Source organism: Rhincodon typus, chromosome 33, assembly GCF_021869965.1.
Source record: "Rhincodon typus isolate 14 chromosome 33, sRhiTyp1.1, whole genome shotgun sequence".
Lineage (NCBI taxonomy): Eukaryota > Metazoa > Chordata > Chondrichthyes > Orectolobiformes > Rhincodontidae > Rhincodon > Rhincodon typus.
Genome location: NC_063364.1, coordinates 7,740,654 through 7,767,560, shown reverse-complemented (window position 1 = coordinate 7,767,560; position 26,907 = coordinate 7,740,654). Strand labels below are relative to the sequence as shown.

At 42.7% G+C, this 26,907-nt stretch overlaps 1 protein-coding gene across 2 annotated transcripts in view; it reads left to right on the top strand.

The window, feature by feature from the left end:
• Positions 1-24,554, top strand: part of LOC109928625 (transmembrane 6 superfamily member 1) — a 72,315-nt gene extending 47,761 nt beyond the window's left edge. Inside the window, exons 9-10 of one of the 2 annotated variants that reach the window (XM_020528552.2) lie at positions 6,011-6,130; positions 22,973-24,554. In XM_020528552.2, the coding sequence (XP_020384141.1) occupies positions 6,011-6,130; positions 22,973-23,164 (312 nt within the window). In that variant the 3' untranslated portion in view covers positions 23,165-24,554. Of the gene's footprint in view, positions 1-6,010; positions 6,131-21,710; positions 21,953-22,972 lie in introns of those variants that run through there. The other variant, XM_048616128.1, reaches the window with a different exon arrangement.
• Positions 24,555-26,907: the final 2,353 nt, after the last annotated feature.

Sequence of the window (26,907 nt, the reverse complement as noted above, 5' to 3'; positions counted from 1 at the left end):
GGAACCTGCCTACTGAACCTGCCCACTTATTTCGTACAGGAACATAGAAGCAGAGTAGGCCATTTGGCCCTTCGTGCATGCTGCATCATTTGATAAGATTAAATTGCTCCAATTGTGGTCTTCTAGTGATTGTAGTGAGGTCAGCCAGGTGAACCTCATAGAATATGAGTTCCCTGATTGGGGCTGTTAATCTGGTCCAATCAGGGAGCTCTGGCTAACAAATATAAGCAGGGGTGTCAGAGCTTCTGTTCATTCTGAGGGAACTGGGTCAGTATCAAGGACTGTCCACGTGTAAATAAAGGGTGACTTAGTGATGGAATACCAGCCTCAGTCAGGTTATTTTAGATCTCAACTTCACTTTCCTGTCTGCTCCCCATAATTCTTCTGTCCCCTTGTCTTTCAAAATCTGTCTAACTCAACACTGAATATATTCAATGACCCAGCCTCCACTGCTGCCTGGGGGAGAGATTTCCAAAGACTAACCACCCTCTGAGAGAAAATATGTTTTCCTCAACTCAGTCTTAAAGGGAAGTCCCCTTACTTTTCAACTTAAATCATGAGTTCTAGTCTCCTCAGAAGAGAGAATATTCTCCCTGTATCCACCCTATCAGCTCCTCCCTACTACCTCAGGATCTTATATGTCTCAATAACTTCATCTCGTATTCTTCTAAACTCTAATGGATATACACTCAATTTGTTCAATTTTTTTTCATAAGATACTACCTTCATCCTAGGAATCAGTCAAGTGAACCTTCTGTGGACTGCTTCCAATGCAGTTATACCCTTTTTCAGATAAAGAGAACAAAACTGTACACAGAAACCTGGACGTGTCCTTGCTAACATCGTCTATAATTATAGCAAAACTTCATTGCTTTTATGTCGTACTCCCCTTGCAATAAATGCCAATATTTCATTTGTCTTCTTGTTTGTTTGCTGTACCTGCACACTATCTTTCTGTGATTCATGTGGTAGGACACTCAGATCCCTCTGTACCACTGAGTCCTGCGATCTCTTTTCCATTTCAATATTACACTGTTTTTTTTATTCTTCCTACCCAAGTGGCTATGTTCACATTTTTCCATATTATACTCTGTCTGCCTCTGTTTTGCCCACTCATTTGACCAGTCTATATCACTGTGTAGTCCCTGTACATCCCCTTTGACAATTCGTTGTCCTACCCACCTTGGTGCCGTTAATATAGTTAGCTGCTAGACCCTCCATTCACATTTTTGATATAGATTGTAAATAATTGATGCCCCAGCCCTGATCCCTCGTTAGTAGTTACAGTTTGCATATCCAAAAGAAAAACCCTACTCTATTTCTTGTCAGCTAACAAATTCTTTATCCATGCTAATTGTTTACCCTCCATCATCATCCTTTTGGAAATGCAAATACAGGTTCTCCTTTATCCAGAGATAGTAGGAACTTCTAGGCCTGAAACATCAGCCTTCCTGCTCCTATGATGCTGCTTGGCCTGCTGTGTTCATCCAGCTCTACACCTTGTTATCTCCTTTATCCATCTTGTTTGTTACTTCCTCAATGGACACTGACAAAATTAATTAAAAATGACCTTTACCCAAACCATGATGAATTTTCTTAATCCCATTGTGATTTTCTTAGCTTCCTGTTGTAATTTCCTAAACAATGAATTCTATCAATTTTACTATGATTGATGTTAGGCTAACTGGCCTATAGATTTGTTTTCTGAAGAAGGGTCCCAACCCAAAATGTCAGCTTTCCTGCTCCTCTGATGCTCCCTGGCCTGCTGTGCTCCTCCAGCTCCACACTGTGTTATCTCTGACTCCAGCATCGGCAGTTCTTACTCTCTGTGGCCTATAGTTTCTTGCTTTTCTGTCTCCCTCCTCCTTCATCTAAAGGTTAACTCTGGGTTTTCAGCAATATTTCTATTCCAAGGTCTGCTGCAGTTCTAGCAGTGGTTCAGTGTTCTGGGTGGTATAACTGGGACTAACGATCTATCAGTTATTTGATTGTCTAGGAATAGACAATTAGTCTGTTAGAATCCAGACTTTCTGCCTCAGAGAGGTAGAAACCATGACAACTAATTGGGGCACTACCTCCATATACAATCATGGTCACAGTACATTAAAAAATTTCCAATATTGACTTCCCTTGACCTAATTCTTGTAATCCCAGCTACGTGCGTTATCTCACAAACCCTTTATACCAGCTTTCCGGTGGAGGGAATTTGGACTATGCTGATGTGCTGCTTTAAAAGGCCCGGTAATGAAAAAAAATCTTTATTTTGCTAGCGACCAAGTGATAGATCTTACAAACAATAATGGTGCTTTGTTCCCTAAACACAGCTTTCCAGTCTTCTGTAAGCGAGCTTTTGTAATCAAAGACCCAGGTAACTGAAATCAGCAGAGTGCTTTTTTGGCAAATGATTTCAATTTATGATATGACAGCAATACCACTTAAACACTGCTGACATTTTCAAACAAACCGTCTTCCTTTAAGATCAGGGATTATGTCTGAACTGAGCTGGAATATGTCTGGGATGGGGGGTTAGCTGTGATGGGTGAGACACTTACCTCAGAGCTGAGTCATTCTTACCACATTTACACGAAGATGGGCTGTGCCTGTTTCAGTGGCAAAACTGGAGACAAATTGTTTTGCGATCTGCCCGATTCCGAACAGTACATCTGTCCCAATCTGGCAGGCAGTGGAAGCAATGTGTCTCTAGCTTGCTCCCGAATATAGTAGAGATCTGATTTAACCACCAAAGAGATAATTGTTCATAGCAGGATTGTGCATTCCTGGAACATGTGTACTGCCTGTCAGCTTGATCCAAGATCTTAGTCTGGAATCAAGTAATGAGTTCTTATACATGCTTTCAATTTGTGAATTCTAAACTCAGGCATTTCTTAGATACATAGATTCATAGAACACTACAGCACAGGAACAGGCTGTTTGGCCCGCCATATCTGTGTCGACCACGATGTCATTCTAAGTGAATCCGATCTGCCCGTGCATGGTTCATGTCTCTCAATTCCCTGCATGTTCATGTATCTGCCTAAATGTCTCTTAAACTTTGCTAATGTATCTGCTTCTACAACCTCCTCTGGCAGGATCCGCTAACCTGTGTAAAAAAACTTGTCTCGCACATCTTCTTTAAAGTTTCCCCCTCTCACCTTCAACCTATGCCTCTGAGTATTTGACACTTCCACCCTGGGAAAAAGACTCTGACTATCTACCCTATCCATGCCTCTCATAATTTTATATGATTATATCAGGTGTTCCCTCACCCTCCAATGCAGTAGTGAAAAAAAATCCAAGTTTGTCTAACCTCTCCTTTATAGCTAATACTCTCCAATCCAGGCAGCATCCTGATAAACTTCTTTTTGCACCCTCTCCCTCTGATCAGAACTGCATGCAGTAATTCAAGTGTGGCCTAATCCAAGTCTTATGCAGGCACAATATGACTTGCCAATTTTTATATCGATGAAGGCAAGCATGCTATATGCCTTCTTCATCATCTTAAGGGAGCTATGGACTTGCACCCCAGGATCCCTCTGTATATTAATGTTCCAAAGGGTCCTGCAATTTATTGTATACTTTCCTCTTGCATTTGACCTCCCAAAATGCATCACTTCACACTTGACCAAATTAAACTCCATCTGTCATTTCTCCACTGAACTTCCAACTGATCTATATCCTGCTGTATCCTTTGAGAACCTTTCTCACTATCCACAACTCCACCAATTTTCATGTCATCTGCAAACTAATCACTGACATTTTCATCCAAATCACTCACAAACATCAGAGGTCCCAGCACTGATGCTTGTGGGACCCACTGGTCACAGATCTCCAGTCAGAAAAGCACTGCACCGCAGCTACCCTCTGTCTTCTATGACCAAGCCAATTTTGTATCCAACGTGCTAACTCACCATGGATGCAATGTGACTTAATCTTCTGGACCAGCCTATCATGAGGGACCTTGTCCGATGCTTTAATTAAGTCCATTTAGACAACATCCACTGCCTTGCCCTCATCAATCATATTCGTCACTTCCTCAAAAAACTCAGTCACGTTTGTGAGACAAGACCTTCCCTGCATAAAGCCATGCTGACTATCCCCAATTAGTCAATTTTTTTTCCAAATGCAAGTAAATCCTGACTGTAAGAATCTTCTCCAATAATTTTCCTACCACTGATAGAAGGCTCACTAGCCTATAATTTCCTGGATTATCCTTATTGCCCTTCTTGGACAAAGGAACCACACCGGCTATTCTCCAGTCTTCTGGGATCTTGCCTGTGACTAAAGAGGATACAAAGGTCTCTGTCAATGCCCTAGCAATCTCCTCCCTTAGTGACCTAGGGTAGATCCCATCAAGCCCTAGGGACTTATCTACCTTAATGTCTATCAAGACAGCCATCACCTCCTCCTTAATATCGACATGCCTCAGAATTTCAACATATCCCTCCCCAATATTACTGTCATCCGTGTCCTTCTCCTTGGTGGTCATTAAGGACATCATCCACTTAGAATCCCTACAGGACAGAAAGAACCCATTCGGCCCATCACATCTGCACCGACCCTCCAAAGAGCATCACACCCAGTCCCAGTCCCCCACCCCTGTAACCTATTCCATGGCTAAGCCAACTAACCTGCATATCCCCAAAGACTATGGGCAATCTAGCACGGACAATCCACCTAACTTGCACATCTTTGGACTGTGGGAGGAAACCGGAGCATCTAGAGGAAACCCACACAGACACGGGGAGAACGTACAAACTCCACACAGTTATCTGAGGCTGGAATTGAACCCGGTCAATAACACTGTGAGGCAGCAGTACTAACCACTGTGCCGTCCTCTGGCTCCAGGCCTAAATTCCCTCCTTTGTCTTTGAGTGGACATACCCTTTCCCTAGTTATCCTCTTGCTCTTAATATGTGTATAACATGTTTTGGAATTCTCCTCAATACTAGTTGCTAAGAACATTTCATAGGCCTTTCTAGCCTCCTAATTCCTTGTTGAAGTTCTTTTTTTGCTTTCTTTATACTTTCAGCAGCTGTTCTTGATTTTAGTTTCCCAAACCTTACATATGCTTCCTTTTTCTTTTTGACTAAACTTTCAATATCTCTTGTCACCCAAGGCTCCTGAATCTTGCCATCCTTAACTTGAAAGTACCCCTTCTGCTCAAGAACAGAGTTTACCATAAGCTGATAGGCTAGTGTCGAAGTAAGCATTAGGAATGGGGAGCTAGTGGAGTTGATTGTTGCAGAATAGGAAGTGCTGGATTTAGATATTAGAGATGGAAAATTTCTGGAAAAATGGGGAAGCCCTTTGTCAGCTTCTTCTGAAGCGGCGACCTGTACCATCATGAAAGACAAGGACAGCAGATACACTACCACCTACAAATTCCCCTCCAAGCCACACACCATCCTGACTTGGAAATATATCATCATTCTCCTCAGTGTCACTGTGTGAAGGCTCTGGAATTCCCTTCCTAGCTGTGGGTGTACCTACCATCCAAGGATTGTAGTGGTTCAGGCAGTGACTTCACTTTCTTCAGTGCAATTAGAGATGGACAATAAATACTGGCCCAGGCAGAAGCACCCAGATCCTACTTTTAGAGGAAGAGCAGAACTTGTGCACTGGGGCCAAACACACCTTCTTCTGGCCTCCTAGTCAGTATTTTGAGACAGGTATCTTATATTCTGTGATAATTCAAAAGCTGGATTACATGCAATGTAGAGTGAATTCCATGTGCATGCAAACACGGCTGTTTGTCATCGCCAGAATTCACATGACACCAGGTTATAGTCCAACAGGTTTATTTGAAATCACAAGCTTTCAGAAGCCACCTGATGAAGGACCAGTGCTCCAAAAGCTTGCGATTTCAAATAAACCTATAACCTGGTATCGTGTGACTTTGTCCACCCCCATCCAACACTGGTTCCTCCACATTATGTTTGTCATTGAGAACTGTCCATTTAGAAGATCCTGGGATTGTAGGTTGAATTTTACTCTTTTGTCTTTCTCCTAGATGTTGGTGTACATGTTTTACTCTGTCCCATTCTGCATCATCACCCTTTATGGTCTCTTTGTTCCTGGATGTTCCTGGCTTCCTGACTTGGCACTGCTTCACGCAGGGGGTCTTGCACAGGTAAAACAAAACTGAGACTGATTATGCCTTGACTTATTGATAGGAACTTGCTTTGATATTTTCAAGTGTTTTTGAAGTACCTTTTGCAAGCCCCTACACCGAAAGTAGAAAGGAGCTATCCGTTTCCTTGTTTAAGCAAACGTCCTTCATGTATAAGGTGAGTGATAGTTGGCTATTTGGCCGCAGAAGCCGTAGCAGTTGCTGGATAGGAAGGAAGGTGATCCCAGCCTTGCAAAGTCTTCAATGACTGATCCTTCCATTGAATTTACAGCAAGGCAGAGGCCTACAACCCATTGTGGCAAAGCGTTGGAGTTGAAATTAGCATTTCAGAAACCCTTTTCATCTCAGTTTGAAGGAAAATAAGTCAGCAACTGTTTAGGGGTACACACAGGGATTAATAGAGCTCCCCTCCACCTTTACAAAGATTACTATTTTTCTTAAAATTCCATAAACTCCTCAATATTCAGGACCCAAACCTTGTCCTCCTACAACCACCTCTCTGTGATGGCTATCAGATCATATTTATTTAATTTGTTGTGTGCTATCAATTTCTTTATGAACGCTACACACATTTAGAAACAGACCCTATGGTTTTGTCATTTGGTTATTGGTGTAGTCTTAAGTTTGTTTTTCTTATTGTACCTTCCTGTCATTCCCTGACCTTAATTTCCCACATTACTACTTACTTCTCATACAGAACAAAGAACAAAGCAGAGTGGAAGGCTAGTTTGGCGCATATTAACACAGTACTTTGAAATAAGCAAATGTACGGGACACTGGCCACGACGTTACTCTCTGAAAACGCCTGACATCAGAAGCCAAGCAAATTCATTCCTGGTCAGTACTGGGTTGGGACAAACAAGGGTCTTGTGCTATGGGGGGGTAGAATGTACCTCAGAATGTGATGACCACAGATACAGTGGGAGGGGAACATTCAATATTCATAGTCTACGTAGGTACAAATGACGTAGAACACTCTGCCTGTCTCCTCTTTGATATACCACATTTTCCCACATTTTAATGACTTGTCCCCACTATTTTGTTTTGAGTTCTGTCAGCTTCCCGAGTTATGCAGTTTGTAAGAACACTGGCCGAAGCATGCTTCAGGTGTAGACTGTTCCAGTGGTAGAGCCCCCCATTATCCCCAGTACTGGTGTAAGTTACCTATGAACTAGAACCCGTTTCACCCACACCAGTTTTTCAGTCACTTATTTACCTGTCTAATGTTATGTAGTGTTTGCCAATATGTTAGAGGCTCAGGCAGTAATCCAGAGATTGTAACCTTTGAGGTTTTGCTTTTCAATTTTGTGTCTAGCTCCACACACTCCCCATGTAGAGCCTCTTTCCTGGTTCTTCCTATGTCGTTGGTACCTGCATGGACTATGAACATTGGATGCTTCCCTCTAACTGTATCTTTGGCCATCACATTCTGGGGTACATTCTACCCCCCCCACCCCCCGCCCAGGACAAGACTCTCGTTTCTCCCATTCCAGCACTAACTAGGCCTAAGTTTGCTTGGCTTCTGATGACAAGCTTTTTCAGAGAGTATGACCGTGGCCTGTGCCCTGTATGTTTGCTTATTTTGAAGTACTGTATTAATACAGGACAGAATGGTCTTCCGCTCTGCTTGCAAGAGCAACATTTCTTTCAATTCTAAATAGCTTTGCAGCATTTGGAATGTCTTTGCAACTCAGCTGCATCCGTGATCTTGGATAGTTTGTTTAATCCTTCACATCCGACAACTCAGAGATTAATCAGTGCATTGGGTTTGTGGGCTTCCAACTGACTAGGTTACCAAGTTTGTGTGGAATATTTTTGTAAGTTTTTCTTACTGCATTCAGGCAACTTGCCCCATACTCTTCCCATAGCCATCAATTTACTCCTGTCCACCGTATTTTAACTTTTCATAAACTTGTGCTTGGTGTGACATCAAATTACTAGATGCTAATTATTTTTGCTGAATCATTTGCTTAAGAGTTCACATTGAAATAGATGGAAGGAAGCCCCTCTCAAATTTGGCTACACTGCCTTGGCTTATCTAAACAAGGTCAGAAGTCACATGACACCAGGTTATAGCCCAACAGGTTTATTTGAAATTGCAAGCTTTCAGAGCTTGGCTATGCTAGATGGTTGAAACCAGGCCAAGGGGAGGGAGGTTTAAAAAAGACATGGGGGGCAAATTCTTTACACAGAGGGTGTGTCACATGTGGAGTGAAATTCCTGAGGAAGTGGTGGATGTGGGTATAGTTACAACGTCTAAAAGACATTTGGATAAGCATATGCATAGGAAAGGTTTAGAGGGATATGGGCCAGGAGGAGGCAGCTGAGACTAGTTTAGGTTGGGATCATATTTGGCATGGACTGGTTGGACCGGAGGATCTCTTTCCATGCTGTATGACTATTGACTCTAAGTCATCACATGGATACTGCACATTAGGAGAAAACTCACGGAGCTATGGGGAGTAGACCAGGAAAATGGGGAGCTGATTGTTTGTACAGGAAAACAACATGGACCTGGGTTACTTAACTCAATCCACTTGCTTTGCTGCTGTTGGTTGAGGTATGAGTTTAAGACACCAGGAAAACCCCTGCCAATTTTCGAAATAGGGCTGTTAGTGATAGACATATACTGTCTTCGTGACAAAACTTCTCAACATTAGTTGTATTATCTTGGTTAAGGATGCTGGGCTGAAGGATATTGATTAAGTAATTGGAGCACATGTAAAGAAAGACTTAACAAACATCTGCACCTGTGTGACCTTACAGATGGGGCTAACAGTATTGATTGGTGCAGTTCAGACCTCCTGTGACCAGTGGGCACCACAGAGGCTGCAGAAAATCATCACTGTACACCCCCACCCAAAATAATACTTGATTTAAGTTTGTTTAGCATTTTTTGCTTTTCTTTTTGTTCCAGTGTCTGTTTAAGGACTGCTTCTTTGAGTTAAGTAGCTTTTAAATTCATTCACAGGATGAGGGCATCACTGACTAGGCCAGCATTCATTGCCCAGAGGGCAGTTAAGATTCAATCATATTGTTGTGAGTCTAGAGTCACATGTAGGCCAGACCAGGTAAGGATGGAAGGTGTCCATCCCTAAAGGACATTAGGAACCAGACGAGTTTTTCCCCAACAATCAACAACACGGTCACTATTAGACTCTTAATTTTTACTGAATTCAAATTCCGACATCTGACAGGATGGGATTTGTACCAGGTCGCCAGGACATTACCTGAGTCTCTGGATTAACAGTGAAGTGATAGTACCACTAGGCCATCACCTCCCCAAGTGTAGGGGAAAGAGTATAAAGAAAGACTTTCAGGAAATATTGGCTGTTGCCATGTGGCCACTGGTCAGGAATGTGTAACCTCACCAATCCAGATTCACATGGCTGGAGGAAGAGCGGGTTCGGGTTGTTAGGGTGAGCAGAGTTGGGGACATGCTGGTTGGCAGAGGAATACACTACATGTCACCTATAGAACCCGTGTGCCAATAGAACCCAATGGATGCCTAGCTTGTGGACAGTGCTATCCAGAGCCTTACAACTGTGGTGTCCGTCCCTGATGGTACTCATGTTGCTGAGGTGCTCTCAAGCATTTTGTCTGAATTGACCCCTGTTTGGATAAAACTTCATGTTGGGTCCTGTGTCTCAAAGCCTCCCTCTGAAAGCCAGTGTCATGCTTTGAGCCATTCCTTCTGTACCACTCCATGCTGCGTGGGGGTTCCCCTGTCCACGCTGCTGCTGCACACACAGTACTTTGTCACTCTTTTCAACTGCCCTGACTTAGTGTGGCATCACCACGTGCCATCACCCTGTGCCATCCTGAAGGGTGAAGAGGCTCATTTGGAGTCCTCCCATTTACTATCAGAGATTTGGCATTGCGGGTACAGAAAGCAGCAGGACGACAGAAGTTTAAAGAGGTTTGTGGTTACCTAGGGCATCTGTATCTTTTGTGGACTTTATAAGTTTACATTCCATATGCACACAGTGTGTATTAGTTTGCTGCCTCTATTTCTGTTATTTGAAGAGGCTGCTCCAAATATTAAGTTGTACTTCAGGCTTACTCTCTCCATTTGGCCACTAACTGTGGCGTGAAGCAGCTTCTTTGTTGCATCTCTTTATTGGCCTGTCCCTAGGCATGGTCACAGTGGTTACTAACAATTCCACTGCCCCCCTCTCTCTCTCTCTGTGGTTACATCTGTAGTCAAAAGTTCCTGCCTGAGCTTTTCTGTTCCCTATTGGGCACTCTAGGACTGGAGGGCATCATCTGGCACAGCGATTACATTTTCGGATTAATTTGATACAGTTCTGTTGTAGTTTCTTCTTATTACAGTGCCCCTTTAAGGGATAGTTAATTGATAAATTGTTAATTGTTGTGCATGTGGAATACTTAAAAAGTGGATGGTTCTTGTGGCACAAGACCATACGGGTGGCATGGTGGCTCCAGTGGTTAGCATTGCTGCCTCACAGCGTCAGGGACCTCGGTTCAGTTCTGGCCTTGGGTGACCGTCTGTGTGGAGTTTGCACTTTCTCCCCATATCTGCGTGGGTTTCCTCTACAGTCCAAAGATGTGCAGGTTAAGGTGGATTGGCCGTGCTCAGTTGCCCATACTGTGTAGGCTAGATAGGTTAGCCGTGGGAAATGCAAGGTTACAGGGATGGGGTGGGTTTGGGTGAGATGCTGTTCAGAGGGTCAGTGTAGACTTGATGGGCCAAATGGCCTGCTTCCACAGTGTAGGAATTCTATTCAATAATAGTGTGCTACCTCCTGGAGTAATATCCCACCTAAAGATGTGTGATAACACCTCTGAGCAACCTGATTAGAAATATCAACTCAAAAAAATAGAACAAAAAACATCTGACCCACTAGAGTGGGTGGGTAGGATGCAGATGTATATAATGCTGCAATCTGTAAATGGACCATCAATAAAATGATATGTTTCACTATATCACGTGGGATTTAATTAACATCCAATCCTAAGATTTGGCTTGATATCAAGTGATTTTTTAAAAAAAATCTCTTGTTATCAAACAAATACCAACCTTGCAGCATTTTTTGAATGTTCCTTACGTTTGTTGAATAATACAATCTTCTTTTGAGAACTTTATCTTGAAGTTGCCGCGTGGGCTTCTGTGGCCAAATTGAGATGTTGAAAAGACTCCTTACACGTTATCTCTAGGAGGGAAATATCCAAACTTTGAACTGCCCCTGTGCATTTTAATAAGTAGGCTTCTTATCTGTGCAGTTACCCTTTACTGATGGCTTGGTATTTAATGAACTTGTTTTTATGAATCTTAGAAGCCATTCTCTGCTTTCTTTTCATTCACTCATGGAATGTGAGCAACACTGGATGGACAAACATTTATCGCCCATCCATAATTGTCCTTGAGAAGGTGGTGAGCTGCCTTCCAGAAATGATGTTATCTTTCGGATGTAGGTAGGCCTACAATGTTATTAGACAGGGAGTTCCAGGTTTTTGACTGAGCAACACTGAAGGAACATTTCCGAGTCAGGATGGTGAGTGGCTCGGAGGGGATCTTACAGGTGCTGGTGTTTCCCATGTATCTGCTACCCTTGTCCTTCAAGTTGGAAGTGGTCATGAGTTTGGAACTTATTGCCTAAGGAGCTTTGGTGAATTTCCACAGTGCATCTTGCAGATAGGGCATGATGCTGCCACTGTATGTTGGTGGCGAGGAAGTGAATGTTTAAGTTGCTAGATTGAGTTCCAGTCAGGTGGGCTATTTTGTTCTGGATAGTGTTGAGTTTTTTGAGTGTTGTTGGAGCTGCACCCATCCAGGCAAGTGGGGAGTATTCCATCACACTCCTGACTTGTGCCTTGTTGGTGGTGGACAGGCTTTGGGGAGTCAGGAGGGGAGTTATTTTGTTATAGCTACTTCACCTCTTGATGGAGATAGTAGGAACTGCAGATGCTGGAGAATCTGAGATAACAAGATGTAGGGCTGGTGAGAAAGGGTCTTTTCTGAAGAAGGGTCTAGGCCCGAAATGTCAGCTTTCCTGCTCCTCTGATGCTGCTTGGCCTGCTGTGCTCATCCAGCTCTACACCTTGTTATCTCACCTCTTGATGGGTTGCTGGAACTTATTTACATTTGACTTCTGGGATTAAAGTAGGAAGTGCTGGAGAAGCTCAGCAGCTCTGATAGCGTCTGTGGAGAGAGAAACAGTGCGAACATTTTGAGTCCGATATGGCTTTTAGAGAATGGTACTGATGAAGAGTCATACTGGATTGGAAACATTAACTCCATTTCTCTCCCTCCATGGGTGCCGCCAGACCGGCTGAGTTTCTGCAGCATTCTCTGTTTTTATCTCAGATTTCCAGCGTGCACAGTAGTTTGCTTTCATTTGCTTTGACTCCTGGGAGATGTTTGGCTACTCTGACCCATCAGGTGTCAAGCAAGGGCAATGATCCCATTAAATACTATTGCTTGACACAATTAACCTTTTCCCCACTGCCTAATCCAAATGACCTCAGTAGGCTGCAAAAAAAAATGTTTCAATTTGTAGTGCTTGCTAACCACTTCAGATGGCCTACTGCACTCCTCCTGTAACTAAAATGGAGATTACTTTCTCCAAATAATCCAAGTTTAATTCTTTATAATTCAAAGGAAATGTTTAACTCCACGGATAAGTGGACCTCTTATCAAGGTGCGGTTTGAAGTGTACTTAATTGTGTCTGAGATTTTCTGTGCACCCCAATGAGATAGTGGACAGCGTCTCTCTTTTCCATGTTTTTGATCCACTCACCTGATTCTCAGCTTCTCCCTGCCATAGGACTTTTTTTCCCCTTGCGCTCTGAAAGAATGTTAACTATGTAGATGCCACGATTCCCACAAATAGACTTCCTCAGTCCTATGAAAAGTTATATAAAGTTAAGGCATATTTTAGGAGAAGTAAGGTTATAAAGAAATTTTCTCCCTCTATAATTATGCTGACCCACGTCAATCCTCTGAGCTATTTCTTGTCTGTTTCTAAATAATAAGTCTCGTGGTTGCATTTTTGCTGTTGACTCCTTTCCCAATATTGGGGCCCAATATTGCAAGTATATTCTGCTGTAAGATTTCTGTCTTCCTTTGGAGTTAAAAACAGACAGGGCTGGGATTAGCTGTGGAGAATCTGAAGTGGGTCTGTGACAGTTGGCTGGACCCAATTACATACCGGTGGTAAATTCATTAATGTGGCTTGCTGCGGGATCATGTTGGGGGAGTTACTCTGATGTCAGGGAGCCCTTTACTAATGGCCGTGCTGGAATGAGCACCGTCAGTGTTTGAAAAGCAGGTCCCTTTCACTGTTGATCAGAACCATCCAGAGTTAGTAAAGAGTGGGCAAAACTCATTGGACTTTCTGCTGGGTCCTCGATGGACATGCCCGGGTGCCAATGGAGAGGAGGCACACAGTGCCCAACAATACTTTTGATTCCTTTAGGGAGAGGTGGGCACTGCAGGGGTTACAGTACTTCATTTCTCCCTCCAAATCCATTTTTGCTTTAGTCGCCTACCTCTTCCCTACCCTCTGTTAATGGGCTGTGCTTGTAACTTGCTATTTTGTTTGAAAAAGAAACAAAGAAGACCACAGTGGACCAATAGAAGCATATTTTCTGAAGGTCATTTGTCAGTTCAGTGATGGCCTCACTGAATGAGTATTGGGGTTTAGTATCAACCTAAGGGTTGTGCTGTAGTGTCATTACCTGTTGTCACCCTTGGTCCAGCATAGAGGTGATGTGAGACGGTCCAAACATTTAGGGAACATGGCAGTTGTGGGTGTGTAAACGCTGTGATAGCTCCCTGAATAGTGAGTACAAATGAGCTGAACATTGTTCAGGAATCTGGCTGGCTGATGCCAGAAAGCTCTTAGCATCGCACGTGTGCCCCTTGTACCTGAGCGAAACCAGTGCTGGCCGTGGATCCAATACCTCAGGCTCCTTCACTCACTGCGGCCGTGGTGAAGTGGTCCAACTGTATTGCTTTCCTGTAAAGGGCATTAGTGAACTCCTGAATGCATTTGTGGGCTGCCACACGTTGTGAGATGCCACACGTGTTCCCAGTTGTGGTTGGTAAAGAGCCAATGGTGAGGAAGTTCAATTCCCCAGGACCCAGTGCTTTCTCCCCAGCCACATGCCTGCAGCAGTGCCTTCCAATGACAACTTTCCTGAGTCACCTCGGGTCCTGCCTTTCGCTCATCTGCAGGGAGCTGCTATGTCCTCAGCACAGTGCCCTTGTGCACACTGCCTGATTGCACTGAAGGCTGAGGTTCCCCACTCTCCCTGAACTCCTTCCTTATCCACAGCTGAACCTAATGTCTCTGGGTCTGTTGGAGTTGGTCACCCCTTCCCCTCCTCCTCCTGATTAGTCCAACCTTAGTGAAGCTAACAGCTGCAGGGGAAGATTGGTCTAAAACCACCAGGCATGGAAGTACTGATCAGTGCCGAAATGTATACTTTCCATTTAGACATTTTGACGTAGTCAGTCAACCCTTTAGGCTCTTAGCGAGCTGCTCCTGAAAGCTTGCCCTGGAGCCCCTTCACATGGTGAGACACATCCTCCATCCCCTTTGCCCTTCCTGATGCTGCTGTGGGCAAGGTATGTGTAGCCTTGATCTTTACCTTTGCTCCATATGCATGTGGCTGTTAGCATGGCCTTCGTAATACCATACAGTACAGTCCTACTACCTCATAATCTATAATGTTCTCATCCTGATAGCTTTCGCTTTCAAAGACATGGGGCCTGTGAATGCTCTGTCACAGCTGAAGGTCCCTCCACCTGCCTTTCTAAATGCTCCGGGACATCCCAAAAACATTCCGTTCTAGGGCAAATGTTGCAGGCCTTTGAAGCACAGAGTGGCACCAATAATATTGATATAAACAAATAGGGTTAGACGATTCTTGTGCAGCGGTAGCGTCCCTGCCTCTAGGCTAGGAGGTCTGCATTCAAATCCCGCCTGCTTCAGAGGTTTGTGATAACATCTCAGAACAGCAGTTGATTTGTAAGTATCTAAATAGGTTACACAGTCGTGTAGGAATAGAGAGGGTTAGCTTCACATATAGTCGCCTGAGGCTGGTTAGCCCATCAAACTTGTCCCATCATTCAGTTTGACCATGTTGTAATCTAGGAGTTGTGGCAATCAGTTTCTGATGTTTGATGTTCTAGGGTCAAATATCACGCAGACGAGAATCAATTGCTCCTATTTCTTTGTTCTGCAATTTCAAAACAAACGTGAGTCATGCATCATAGTCAATGATACTTCGGAAGACTGTGACACTAATCAGTTTGTGTCAAGGCCTTACTGATTCGATATAACACTTCTGCATAGTAGCAGGTGACAGGACTAACTGCTAGTTTCAATTCCTGTCATTTCCCAGGTATGTTATTTTGCACAAAGTGATGTTCCCCGCTCCAGGGGAGACAGCATTGTTTAACATTTAATAACCACACTCTTAATAAGGAAGCAGCTGCTATTGCATTGTTTAACTGCTGCAACTGCTGCAAGATAATTTTCGGTTTAAAATGTAACTGCCACAGCCCTATATATAGAGAGACTAATTATTGCCAGGAATTGGCTACTATCCAAGAGCAGATTAAGCTTCAAAATTTGTGTTTTACTTTCCATTGATAGTTAAAAAAAATGCTTCATGTATTTTATAAAATATCTTCTTTCACAATGTGTGAGGATGGACCAACGTATTAAATCCATCTCTAGTTGCACTAATAAGGACTTCTCTCAAATCCCCGGGAGCAGCTAATACAACAGTGTCGCTGCAGGGAGTAATAAATAAACACTTGCATTTATATATCTCTTACATTTTTCTCAGGGCATCTCAAAGTAATTTACAGTCAGTGAGGTACTTTTCAAAGTGAAATTATTGCAGCAATCAGTTTGTGCACAGCAAGATTCCACAAGTAATGATCTGACAATAGCCAGTAAAATCTTTTTTCTTAAGTGACATTGAGTGAGCAATAAATATTGGCCTGGAAATCAAGGAAGACTCTCTAAACTTCACCAAAACAAAAACACCCCATGCTGTTAGTACGTCGTCCTGAGTGCTGCATTTCAAGAGAGCTAATCATATTGGGTGAAAATGGACATTTTCCTCAAAAAATCTAACAGAAAATACTGACATTTGCAGCAGGTCTAGTAAGAAACGAAGCTGTCATTTCAGGTTGATGATGAAGAATTGAAGAAGGGTCATTCATTAGCTGTGTGCTTCCCACAAAAGCTGCCTGAGCTGCTGAGCATTTCTGGTATTTTATGTATTTGTTTCAGATTTGCAGCAACTGAAGTTCGTAGCTTTTGTATCCTTACTGAATCTCTTCAACAATCTTGAAAGATTCATTGTTCAAAACCGGATGTTAAGAAATTGATTAAATAGAGACTGAATGTAATTATTTTGAATCACCCTGTTTGGACATGGAATGACACAATCTGATGGCTGGTGACACTTGATCCAAGTCCTTCTTGACCAGAGATAGGGACATTACCACTGCAGCACCCGACCCAGCAAGCAGACAAATAATTTTCAGATCAGAGTTTTAAAAAAGCCTGATACATGGATCACTGATCCCATGTATATATTACATATATTTATTGTGTCTTTAATTATTCCTTAGTTCATGTAAAACCAGTTCCCTCGTTCTGTTGGTTCCTCAGACATCCCTGTCAAACCATATTACGTGTTAACATTCACAGTTACCTTCACTGGTCCCAGCCATTTTATTCCTGGAGTCTTTAAACTGAGGTTGAATTCTCCAACAATCATGATGGTCATCCATAATATTAAGCCTCTTAATAACCCATTCAGTCACATACACAGAGCACTGTTGTGACCCACCTGTCTGCTGATATTTTCTTCCTTTATTAAGCCTTGGTTGTGTTTTTGAAACAGATTGCATGATGCTTGACTTGTGTTGGAAACAAAACTGAGCTGAAGCCTTTGGCAACCAAAAGATCGATTGATTTTTCCATTTTGAAAATCTGCCAAACAATGGACTCTTATCGAATGGTCAGGATAGACACAATCAGTCCTGGACCCAAATCTAACACTCTCGATTCATGGTCAGAACGTCATAGGTTAAGGTCCAAAAATAAAAGCTTAAGAATGGATTTTACCTCCATTATTTTGTCAGATGTTAATGTATTAAACATGTCAAACCTAGTCTTCACCTATCATCTAAGCAGCAGATTGACAGATTTAATAATGAGGCTGGCAGCCCATGTGTTAACATAGCTTGCAGGTTCTTTTGGTCTTTGGCTGTTTTCTTCTAGGCTTTCGGAGACCAGACAGCAAAGGGAAGGTGAGATAACGCAGTGTGGAGCTGGAGGAATACAGCAGGCCAGGCAGCATCAGAGGAACAGGAAAGCTGACATTTCGGGTTTGTTTTTCTGAAGAAGGGTCCCAGCCCAAAACGTCAACTTTCCTGCTCCTCTGATGCTGCCTGGCCTGCTGTGTTCCTCCAGCTCCACACTGTGTTATCTCAGACTCCAGCATCTGCAGTTCTTACTATCCCAAAGGGAAGGTGAGAACAGCTTTGTGGAGGAGCTTCTCTTACACCATGACTTGTCATACAGGACAATCAGGAATCCCCCAATAACCCTCCCTTCCCCCACTCCACGCCAACAAAACTCCCCCTTCAGAACCTGACCATCCTCTCACAAAAAGATCCTGGCCATTCGGAATCAAACTCCCCCTGGGATTGCAAATCCCTCCCCCAAACTCCGGATTCAGGAATTGGACTGATCCTTTTATTGGGGTCAGAGGTCAGCCAATAGCAGCTCTGAGTACAAGCTGAACCTGTTACTGGGGTCAGGCCCAATGGGAGGAACTAACAATTATTTAAGTTACACCCGAGGAGTTGACAAAGCGCTAGGATCTGCACCTTCAGGCTTCCACACAGACTGCAGCAGTTCAGAAGTGGCTCACCTTCAACTTTTTAAGGGTGTTTAGGGATGAGACTGATGCTGGCCTTAACCATAACATCATAATATTAGGCTAAAACCCTGGGCTAATATAACTCCAGAGTCTGATTTAAATCCCTCCAGATTCACTTTCCACTTATTTCACAAAGGCAACAATGCTGTTCATTGTTAAGTCATCCTGTGATGTCGACAGGAATTGGTAGTAAAACTCTCTGCTGGTTGGAGTCATACCTGACACAGGAAGATGGTGGTTGTTGTTGGAGGTCAGTCAGATCAGCTCTAGGACATTCCTGCAAGAGTTCCACAGGGTAGTGTCCTAGGCCTAACCATCTTAAGCTGCTTCATCATTGACCTTCCCTCCATCATAACATCAGATGTGGGATAATTTGACCTCGACCACCCCCGACCTCATCCCAAGACCAGCTCCCCCCTCTCATCCCCGCCTCAATGACCTGTCCATCTTCTCTCCCACCTATCCGCTCCTCCCATCTCACTGACCAATCCCTACCAATACCTACCTGCTATCACTGCCTACCTCCTTATTTATTTCAGAGCCCCCTTCCCCTCCCCCATTTCTGAAGAAGGGTCCTGATCCGAAACGTCAGCTTTCCTGCTCCTCTGATGCTGCCTGGCCTGCTGTGTTCATCCAGCTCTACACTGTGTTATCTCTGACTCCAGCATCGGCAGTTCTTACTGTCCCTCAATCCAAACAGATGGTGCAAAAAAGTAGTGAGCTAACCCTCACCACTATATTTATGTATCAACTGACTTTATCATCCAGGGAGAGAGGGAAAAGCTCACTTATTTCTTTACAGCAAATCATAGAATCTCTATAGTATGGATGCAGGCCATTCAGCACACTGACTGTCTGAAGAGCATTCCACCCCATCCCTGTAACCCTGCATTTCCCATGGCTAATCCAACTAGCTTGCCCATCCTTGGGTAATTTAGCACAGCCAATCCACCTAGCCTGTACAGCTTTGGACTGTGGGAGGAAACCCACACAGACACAAGGTGAATGTGCAAACTCCACACATACAGTTGCCTAAGGCTGGAATTGAACCTAGCTCCCTGGTGCTGAGAGGCAGCAGTGCTAACCACTGAGCTACTATCCTGCCCAGCACCAGTGTGCAGTGTTAGCAGTGTGTGCCATCTGTAAAATGCACTGAAGCATCTCTCCAAGGTAATCAATTGAAACAACTTCAGTGTTTTGAAGGAGGTCTTTTACAAAAATCATTCTAACTTTTATCTTGACAATATGCATCACTTCTTCACTTCCCACAATCAAAAAATTGACATTTTCTAATCAACCTGTTCAGAGGTGCTAGTATATACCTTGGGGACAGGTGGGACTTAAACCCAGATATACATGCTCAAAGGCAGCCACACTACCATTGCACCCAAGAGCCCCTCAAGCTGCCTTTATGTAATGCCTTACACTTCCAAATTGCTTTACAGCCAGTGAAGTGTCTTGTTTCATGATAAATGCGCTATTGATAAGAGCTAATGATCATGTGTTTCAAAGAGGGATATAGATGCCATATTCAATATTGAAGGTCCAGTTATAGTTCATAGATAAAAGAGATATGAGGATTCAGAATGAAGGTAAATATTGTTGTGGAATGATAAAATGCTGGACCAGAATTTAAAAGCTATGGTTGATGTCCTAGTAACCCACAGAATGAAGAGGAGTGCAAGGCCATTCTCTTATTTTAAGTTTTTATTTAAAGTAAATCAGAAAGTGCTGGAGAAACGCAACAGGTCTGGCAGCATCTGCAGAGAGAGAAACAGTCAATGCTTCAAGTCGAGTGACTCCAGTTCTGAGGAAAAGTCATACCAGACTTGAAACATTAACTCGGTTTCTCTCTCCACAGCTGAGTTTCTCTAGCACTTTCTATTTTTATTTCAGATTTCCAGCATCTGCACTATATTTTGTCTGTGCTTTTATTTGATCTTTTAGAGTGCAATCCCTGTTGCAACACAGGATGTGCTGCAGCAAATGTATACATAGCAAGATCCCACAAAGAGCAATGCAACAGAGAGGAGGTACTCTATTTAAGAAAGGCTGGTTTTAAGGGACAAATGTTGACTTGGACACTGTGGAGAACTTGCCTGATCTTCTTTGAGAAGTGCCACTGGATTGTTTTTTGGTCTCTATCTGTGAAAGATGGCTGCGCCTCAGCTTAATATCTGACCAGTAGGTGTTACCTGAAGTTGGACTTCAAATCAGCCACATTCAAAGGCAACAATGTTATGCAGTGAGCCACCTTATTACAGTTTGTCATTTATATTTATGAATGTAATAAAATAACTGCTGCTACTCTATTAAGAGGTATAAAGTCCTCATGGTTTAATATGCCTCTATTTGTCAGTTAACTCATACTGGTCAACAGTGTACATTCCAAGTGGAGCTGGAATATATATATAAACTCGTTACTTAAATCTAGAATCCCTACAGTGTGAAAGTAGGCCATGTGGCCCATCGAGTCCATACTAACCCTCCAAAGAGCATCCCACCCAGACCCACCCCCCTCTGTAACCCTCCATTTCCCATGGCTTACCCATCTGGCCTGCATATCCCTGGACACAATGGACAATTTAGCACGGTCAATCCACCTAACCTGACCATCTTTGGACTGTGGGAGGAAACCCACACCGACATGGGGAGAATATGTAAACTCCGGGCTAGAATTGAACCAAGGTTCCTGGTGTAGTGAGGCAGCAGCGCTGACCGCTGAGCTACCATGCAGTGGTCATCTTTTGACATTACTCGAGGCCGGGGGGGGCGCGGTGTGGGGTATGTTACTTGTTTCTTGTTAAAAATCCTATTTATAAGAGCTAGCTGTTGAGAGGAGGTATGGTATGTAGATAGCACATTCCTGTTTGAAGATCCATCTATGGTAGATGAAGAAAGGGAGGTGGGAGTAGGACTGAAAGTGAAAAGCATTGTGCAAAAACAGAATGTTGGAATGTAAAAATGCATTGAGGAAAAAAATAGATTGGTGAGGACGGAATGTGAAAGCTTCAGTGGTCATCCCAGTGTTTTCACAGAATGAACAGGAATGCAGAGCCATGCTACACTCTTAATTTAAGCTTTTATTTCATCTCATCCTTGACCTCAGTTGATGATACCGAGAAACATTATGACCATGCCCAATTCCAGCCACAATGATGCTATTTTAAATATCAGCTGCCTGTACTAAAAATATCCACAGAACTGTGTAGACCTTACTCTTTGGTGTGTGATGTTTCTGTGGTGACCAGACTGTTTATCCACCCTCTCTGTGTCATTAGAGTCAATCGAACAATATTAACCCAAAGATGTTTTCAGGAATTTACACATTCCGCATAAGATTTTCCACAGCTGTCTTTGCTGAAGGGCTGTTGTGGTGTGTTTGGAGACAGGAATCACCTGTTTTTGTTTGGACAGAGAGGTTTTTGTTGTGTGATTTTCTGTTCACTGGATTTAACATAAAGATCAGTGAGCAGATGGCTGCAAGTGTGTCTTTAATAGCTTAGAATGATAGTTTTCGAATTGGGCGTGTTTGCATGATGGATTTTTGCAACGATGTGATGATTTGAGGGTGTAGAATTTCCATGGGTATCCTCAGAGAAAAGGTATCAGCGTCTGTTTCTGCCTCATTACACTTCGGCAGAATTATGGTGGAAGAACATTCCTGGAATTTGAAGTCAAGATCTGTCCAACTCTAAGCCTCCTGTAAGATGCTCCCTAAAGCCTGCTCTTTGACCATGATTTTTTGACATCCGAAGCCAAAAGGGACTTGAGAGTCCTAGTTCAGAACTCTTTTAAGGTTAGTGTACAGGTTTTGTCAAAATTCTTTTATGGGATGTGGGTGTTACTGACCAGGCCAGTATTTATTACTCATCCCTAGTGCCCAATGGGCAGTTAAGCATCAACCACATTGCTGTAGGTCTGGAGTCACATGTAGGCCAGACCAGGTAAGGACATCAGTGAACCTGAAATAATTCCAGAGGCTGATATCCTGTCAACAAGTCCCCCTGTATTTACACATGGAGAGTCCTTGACTATGATCCAGCTCCCTCAGAGCCAGCTCTCAGAGTGAGCAGAACCCCTGACACCCCTGTTTATATCTGTCAGCCAGAGCTCCCTGATTGGACCAGGTTAACAGTCCCAATCAGGAAACTCATGGTCTATGAGGTCCACCTGGCTGACCTCGTTACAGTCACTAGAGAACCAGATGAGTTTTTTGTGACAATTGACAATGATTTAACTGTCATCATTTGGCCCTTAATTCCAGATATTAACTGAATTCAAATGCCACCATCTGCTATAGCAGGATTTGAACCCTGGTCCCCAGAACATTACCAGGGTCTGTAGATTAATAGTCTAACAATAATACCACTAGGCCATCACTGCCACATAAAAATTCAATTGGCAGTTAGGAAGGCAAATGCAATACTAGCAATCGTTTCAAGAGGGCTAGAATGCTCCTGTGAAACACCTTGTGACTTTTGGTATGCTATGATAGTGGTGTTATGTAAGTGCAATTTGTTGTTGGAACAAAGTAGAGACTGTGTTACTTTCCAGTATCAGGTTGGACCTGGATTTCTTTTGGACTGTATTCACTCTAGTAATGGCAGAATGTTAAGTTATCTCTATTGATGCATCATTCTGTTTAATGTCTACGACATTGCTGGATAGTTTAGGCAATCAAATACCTCTCAACCCAAATTTTCCAGTGTTCTTTGCTGCGCTTTTGAGGAGAAAATTTCTTCCAAATCAATGGCAGGAAATATACATCACATAGATCTTTTGGGAGCTCTAAATACAAATAAATCAACCCTTAATCTGTATTTTAAAAACTCCACTGCTTAGTGTTTGGTATCACTCAGGCTTTTAACCATCCTTTTCTCCACTCCCCTGCCCAATTAACAGGCACAATTTTCACATATTGGAGCATCTCTTCATTCCAGAACTCCATATACATACAGAGTACCAGAAGAGGCTCAGCTGGTTTTTCTAATAACAAATGGACTCTATGGCATTGTGCCACAATTACTTGCCTACAGATGTGTGAATAACCCTGAGTTTTTCTTGAAGAGGAAAGAAGACCCAAAGACAAAGTAAAAAAAAAACTCAGTCAACTAAATGTTTTATTTTTCTGTACAAAGGTTGCATTATTTGTTACCCAGATTCAATATTAGAGTAAATTTCCTATTAAACAAATTGTATTGGTGCATTGGAAATGATTTCTTTTTTCTATTTTGGTATTGGTACTGTATTATTCTTCCAAGGTTATTATTGTGTGAAGTTATGGAACTGTGTGCATAAGGAAAAAATGTGAAATAATTACCAAAAGCAAATGCATTTATTTTGCTTTGGGACAAACAGTTTCTGGCCTGAGATAGATGCCAAATCCAGTCAATTTCAGTGCTTACAATCCAGTCAATTTCAGTGCTTACAATCCAGTCAATTTTAGTGCTTACTGTGTGTGGTGCAATTTGTTGAAGTATCAATTTTATATAATGACGACCAGACAGGAGCTGAGCAGAATATTTTTTAGTAAATTCACAGCAGTTCATTACTGGCATTTATTGCACTTCCCGAATTGCCCTTGTGAATGTGGCAAGCTGCCTTCTTGAATACAAGTGAGTTCCTTCGTAGACCACTTTCAAGGGACAGTTAAGAGTAAACCAGGTTGCTATCAGTCTGGAGTCACATGTAGGCCAGACTGGGGAAACTTGACAAATTTCTTTCCCTAAAGGATGTTAGTGAGCCAGACGTACTTTTATGACAATCTAGTCATTACTGAGACTGACTTTTATTCCAGCCTTATTTAATTAATGATGGGTTTTGAACTCTGGATCACTGGTCCAGTAACGTAACTAGCCTGCGCCCATACCAAGTTTTAATGCTGTTATTTGTTCCGATTTTGAATGCTCTTCCTTAAGGGGCGGTGGAAGCAGATTCAGTTGTAACTGTCTCAAAGGAGATGGAAAAATACTTGAACTGAAAATGTTTGCAGGACTGCAGGGAAAGATCAAGGAAGTGTTGGACAAACTGAAAGCTCTTTCCAAGAACCATTCCCAGGTACAATGGGCTGATGGATATCCAGTCTCATAAGATTCTGCAAATTTCCAGAAACAGTGCAGATGCTGACATTGCAGTAGCATTACATGAGTTATTGCAATAAAATCTACAGCCTTGAGTGTGTGCTGCATGGTCACTTCTGTGTTAATTTACACAGTTAATGCGAAAATAACTATCTGTTTACAAAAGCTGAATTGTATGGATGGGCCTTCTTTATTAAACTGAATTGAAATGATACCTTGTCTAATATTTTTCATCAAATATTACAAATTGATGCATTAAATTCTTGATGTTTTTAATGTTATATGGGGGGCATTGGACTTTGAGGACACCCTTAGCTGGGTGTCCTTGGTTGTACAAGTGGTTTATATTGTTGCTGCCTTTGGCTAGAATGAAATACTATTAAAGGTTTTTAGCCTGAATTAAAGCATGTTTTACTTTCATGTCCTCCTGGTCTGCAAACAGATCTCTGTTCTGTTAGTTCTGTCTTGGATGTGAGTCCAATGGTAGCTTTTATTACATGAGGGAGAAACAGTTGCACAGATATTGAAGAAAAAGCAAGAATGGGACTTTGAAAGAGTCACTGCATTTTTGATGGGCTGAATGGTCTCCTTGTATATTGTATTACACCGTGAGCTGCCCAGCTTCCATTGTTCCATGATTTGTGGCTTTGCCTCCAGCCAACAAGATCTTAAACTTTGGAATTCTCTCCCTAAAAGTCTCTGCCAGTTTTAAAGCCCCATCATCCCCCACCTCCTTTAAGATCCATTTGACAAACCTTTGATCACCTCTACGTCTTCATTGGCTTACTGTCAAATCCTGTCCAACGACACTGTTCTGAAGTGCCTCAGGATGTTAACGAGACATTCAGGGTACTGGCTAAATGTAAGTTGTTATTTTCTAGTGTGGGGTAGAGGGAAGAAATGATACACAAGGCTGGAATGCTTGCAATTAGAAATCAGTGATATGATATTGGAGCTATTTCAACTGTAATTGTTTCTTTAAAAAATTGTTAAATTGATAAACAATGAGAAGGATTAAAAATGAATTTCAGTCTGTCATTTTGCTTCTCTTGTTGTAAATGCACTGTAACATGCTAATGTTACCCGAGTACAGTGAAAGATCTGGCTCATAAGACATTAGAATCAGAGTAGCTTGGGTGAATTCACACTGGATTTCAGAGGTAAAATAGCGTGAAAAATAGCTCACTAGAGTCAGGGCTGCAGGCCCACACCAGCTACTACACATGCACCATCATAAGATTTATCCGTCACTTACCCCTGCCTTCTTGATAAAATTCTTTTACAGGTGGAGAGAGAAGCTGTTGACACAGCACAATTAACTGGCAACACCATTTTCTCTGGTTCAGCAAATTTATAATGGGTGATAATTCAGACAGTATGGCTCAGTACAGTACAAACGTACCTTTCAGCTCCCTCATGTGGTTCACTTCAGCTAACCGTCCATTTGTTCTACATTGCAGACTTAAATCAGTAGACGTTTTAACCTGGTAGGGAGAGGGTGGATGATCAGGATATTATTTAATGGAACAGAGGAGGACAAATATTAAAATATTTTTTGAATGTTGAGAAATCAAGAGATATGGAGGAACAAAAAGATTTTGATACGCATTTAGAAAAGAACTAAAATCTAGTGCAGAAAACAGTGTAAATGCGAATGGAATGTTTATCTTTATTTCAAAGGGGCTGGAATATAAAGTGAGAAAGTGAAGCTTCCATTGCACAGAACTGTAGTCAGATGACACGGAATCCCAGGAAAGATGTATCAAGAGGGAGTGCCTGCTGCTATGACCCCTTCCTATCCCACTTGCTGATCATGGAACTTAATCATTGCATTCAGTGGAGTCCATTGTAATATTTACATGTCAGATCATAAAGCGATCATCTCCATCTCTGACAGCACTCTGTCAGCTTTCACAAGTCACGGATCGCTTATGGCTAGCATTTCCCTCATTTTAACTCATTGCTACTGACTTCAGTATTGGTAAGATGCCAATGTTCAATTTTCAAGGACCCATGGTATGTTGCAAATCACTTTTGACCAGAGTTTGAGCCCTGAGCACCTTTCCTCTGCCTACATCGCAAATGGTGATGAAATGATTGCAACTTAGATGTAGCTGGAGTTTGCAAATGTATTTTCCCCTTCCATGTCCTAGTGTCCAGCAGATGTGGATCACACTATTTCATCCATCAAACAGACACTGACTCCGCCCAGCCTGAACCCTGTTCCTGTCATTTTCCAGTTGCATTTCACATGTAGTGAACAACATGTAATGACAGGGAAAATGCACTTTGTGGTGAACACCATCAACAGTGAGCTCTGCTAGCTGCCAGATGCAGAGCCTCTATGCCCTGTCTTACCTCACAGTACCTTGGTAGCCCATTTCCACCCATCCACCAGTGAAAGCCACCGCATTGAACTTTGCCTCTGCCTTCCCTCTCTAGCCCCTGACCCTGACATCCACCCTCCTCCTCTACATTCCCCCTGTAGAGGCTAAGGTGGTGGTCACTACCCCATTCTCATCTTGTTAGCCCACCATGCTCTTTGATACTATTCCACATCATCCCTTTATTATCTTGATTTTGCTGCCTCACTGTCCTTGTGCCAACTTGATAAATACCTCTCCTGCCCTGCCCCTTGATGACCTCATCTTTTATCAATGAACCTCCCTTTGCACCCTCCTCACCAATCAACACAGGGTCCACAGACAGAGATAGTAGGAACTGCAGATGCTGGAGAAGTATTTATCAAGTTGGCAC